Genomic DNA, 3,610 nt, shown 5'->3' with positions numbered 1-3,610 from the left:
GTCTGTGGGTTTGGAAGCTGGCCCCCATGTTCAAGGGTAAGTCTGCAGAGTGGGCCCCGGGGCCTGCCCCCGCCGAGGCTTCTCTAAACTCCCTGCCCCTCTGGAAATGGTTTATGAGGTGAGCCAAGGCTGTGGCAAGGGGCTCGGTGACAGATAATGACACTGGTTAGAAACCAAGGTGGCGGAGGTAGACAGGAGAGGGCCAGCCCAGTGGCCCCCACTTGTCGGCGTTTGGTCCCAGTTACTCATTTCCCGGGCAAGGGCTGGCATGATTTACTTTGCTTCTGCACCCAGTGCACGGCGCCGCCCTGCTGGCCACACAGAGAATCACATTTGTTACCGAGGGCTTGGCACCACTCCCCTGGCCAGCCCAGACCCCAGCCCCAGCTGCCACCAGCCTGTGCTGGGCCCGGACATGTGTTCTGGCTCGCTGGCTTGCCAGTCCCTGCCTCTCTCAGCCTGGGGTCCTCACGGCGCCCTACCCCAAGGTCAATAAGACTGCAGGGCGGGGGCGAGGGACACAGCAGGACAGAGGCTCTATGTCCGAATCACGCCGCTGTCCGTCCCAGGTGTGGGCCTCGCGGCCGCCGTGCTATCCTTCTGGCTGAACATCTACTACATCGTCATCATCTCCTGGGCCCTCTACTACCTGTATAACTCCTTCACCACGGTGAGTGGCTCCGGCCTCCCCCGGCGCTCGGGGCCCTGGGGGCACCTTCCCCGGAGCAGGCACCTCACGAGGGGTAACGTCTAAGCTTCATGACACTCCTCTAAGGTGGGTATGGTGAGCCCATTCGCTATGGACCCAGACAGCCTGGGTTAGAATCCAGACTCCGTTATATACCGGCTGTGCAGCTTCGGGAGAGAGACGTAACCTCTCGGAGCCTTGGTCCCCTCGCGTAGGACATGGAGACCAAAGCGAAACTCACCGCAGTTCCTCAGAAACTGGACAGTTAGAGTTACTGTGGGGACCAGCAGTTGGTGTAATGGCTATGTCACTGGACTCCTGGCCAACCATGGTTCGAGTCCCAGACCTGGTGGCTTGCTTTCTCATTTTCTTTTCTCTTTCTCTCTCTCTGGTCAAATGAAATAATAATAATAATGATAAATAAACATTAAATAAAATAATTCTTAAAAAAAAAAAAAAGAAAATTGGAAGAAATAAGAAGGGATGCACTCTCCATAAGGCGGTACTGAGCACACACACATGTGGAAGGGTGGAAGGCAAGACCAGGCCTGGCAGAGCCAATACGCAGGCACCAGCAGTTACCATGGCTGTGGTGTGGCCACGTGGAGGAGGTCCTCACCCTAAGTCACTTAGCTGCAAGGGACCCCAGTGACCGTGTGACCTTGTGGCACTGCTGGAAGACTGTTCCTCTCAGGGAGCAGGCTGAAGGTCAGACCAGCTCAGACACTTGGCTGTGTGATCTCGAGCAAAGTGTTGTCCCTCTCTGTTGTACGAAATGCAGATCGCCATGTTATCTGCTTCCCGGAGCTGCTGGGAAGTGGGGTGAGATCCTGGTTGTCAGGAAGCTCAGGGGACCCTAGAGGAGGGCAGGGTGGGCTGGGCCCCCCTCCCCGGGCTCAACGGGGCTGATCTGACTCTGTCCTTGCAGACACTGCCGTGGAAACAGTGTGACAACCCCTGGAACACCGACCGCTGCTTCTCCAACTACAGCGTCGTCAACACCACCAACATGACCAGCGCCGTGGTGGAGTTCTGGGAGTGAGTGCGGGCGTCTGCTGGGGCCGGGGAAGGGCAGGCCGGCCGGCCAGGTCCAGGCAAGAGGCAGAGGCGCACTTCGAAGGGGACATGGGGGTGTTTGATACAGGGACGGCAGAGCGCTCGCGTCCATGTGGGCAGGGCTGAGGGAGACACACAGGGATTAAAGTCCTGCTCTCCCCCGAGAGAGCTGGACCATGGAAGGGCCTGCGAGATACAAGGGAACTCCAAAGAGTTTGCTGAGAAATGGAATTAAACTACGAGTTTATTCTGATGCGTAACATTTCTAAATCTGGGCAGGCTCCACAGACTAGTGGTTAGGGAGCTGGATCCGACATGCCCTGCCATGAAGTTCGAGTCCCATGCCAGGCATGTGTAAGTGCATTCCCAAAATCCAAAAAGGAGGAAGAGAAGGAGGAGACGGGATTGCAGAGTGACTGTGCCCAAGGGAGGTGCTTTCAGCCCTCTCCCTCTCTCTCTGCCTCTGGCAAGCACATGCACCCTCTAGCAAAACAAACAAACAATACCATTGAAATGCATGTATAATTCTTTTTATAACACACGTGTTCCATGATCTTTTGGAAGAGTCCACACATATGCTGTGATCTTCGGTAGAAAACCCAGGTGCAGACAAAGCCAGGGTCCCCAGGAACTGTCAGTTCCTGACATCTCTCTCCTGCCCTCAGCCTCCTACCCACGCCTACCATTGGCCAAACCCAACAAGACACCAGAGGGCAGGCCTGGTCACATGGCCACAGCAGTCTGCCTTCCGGCACACGGTGCAGGGAGGCGGCGGGGGAGGGCCGATCCAGACAGAGAATAACCACACACCTGAGGGGACTCACCCAGGGAGACCAGCAACCTCCCGACTCATCCTGAACACGGGCCCAATCTGCCTACAAAGGCGAAGTCACTTGGAATACATACACACTCACACACACTCACACACACTCACACACACTGCCCACAGTGACGGCCATGCTGATCGGCTCCTCAAGGAAGCACCTTCGATTGTAAAAGATGTGTTGGAAGCATTGATTTAACAAAGTGGGGCCCAGGGGCCCCAAACGCTGTGTCATAAAGGAAATATCTGTGCTGGGCAGTTCAGAAGGGTCCAGGACAATCCAGAAGGTTCTACAGCACCTTGGATAAGTTCCAGGAGGAAATGCTCTCAGGAAGCATCAGAACAACTGATGCCCAATCTCTTTGCAGAGGAAGGTCCTGGGCAGGGCTGCTTCCTTACAAATTCTGGGACCAGCAGGTGGCATAGTGGTTAAGGCACTGGACTCCTACACGGCCGACCACGGTTCAAGTCCCGGACCTGGCGGCTTGAAACTCACTCTGGGCATATGTGCATGCATGCCCAAGATCCTGAGAGGAGAGGAGAGAAGAAGGAATTGCAGTGTGGCCATCCCCTTTGGGGGTGATATCTTGCTTTCTGTCTCTCTGTCTCTCTCTGTGTCTCTGGCAAGTGCCTGTGCCCTATAACAAAAATCTCTCTAACACAAAAATCAAATTTTGCTCCTGCACACGGCTCTCACACATTCAGACTTTTCATTCAGCCATTTAGTCGGTGGGTGTTTCTTGAGCACCTGCTATGTGCTGGTGTGATCGGAGACAAGCCCATGCAAGCAGGTGATGGCAAGGCCTGGTGACCAGTGCTAGGAGGAGGGAGGGGCAAGAGACCCCTAGGTCTCCCCAGTGAGGAGGGGCATCTTCAGGTGAGAAGCAGCGTAGAGGAGGCAGGTGTGGCCAGAGGTGCAGATCAGCAGGTCGGAGCAGGCAGGTGCCCGGGAGGCTCTTATCCTTCTGATGAGAGCATAAGAAGGCTGCAGTCAGAGCTGAGAGGGGACTGTGAAGCCGGAGCAGCCGCTAGGCCGGCACGGG

General features: G+C 55.8%; 1 protein-coding gene across 1 annotated transcript in view; it reads left to right on the top strand.

Annotated features, from left to right (window-relative positions):
* The window catches only part of SLC6A1 (solute carrier family 6 member 1), a gene marked incomplete in the record, with an annotated part of 48,438 nt that overhangs the window by 30,000 nt on the left and 14,828 nt on the right, over positions 1–3,610 (top strand). Inside the window, 3 exon segments of the mRNA XM_014589126.2 lie at positions 12–36; positions 570–670; positions 1,617–1,726. Coding sequence (XP_014444612.1) covers positions 12–36; positions 570–670; positions 1,617–1,726 — 236 coding nt within the window.

Source organism: Tupaia chinensis, unplaced genomic scaffold (assembly GCF_000334495.1).
Source record: "Tupaia chinensis unplaced genomic scaffold, TupChi_1.0 Scaffold000333_1, whole genome shotgun sequence".
NCBI classification, from domain to species: Eukaryota; Metazoa; Chordata; class Mammalia; order Scandentia; family Tupaiidae; genus Tupaia; species Tupaia belangeri.
Note: the sequence above shows the minus strand (reverse complement) of the source record. Positions and strands in the feature narration are given on the sequence as shown.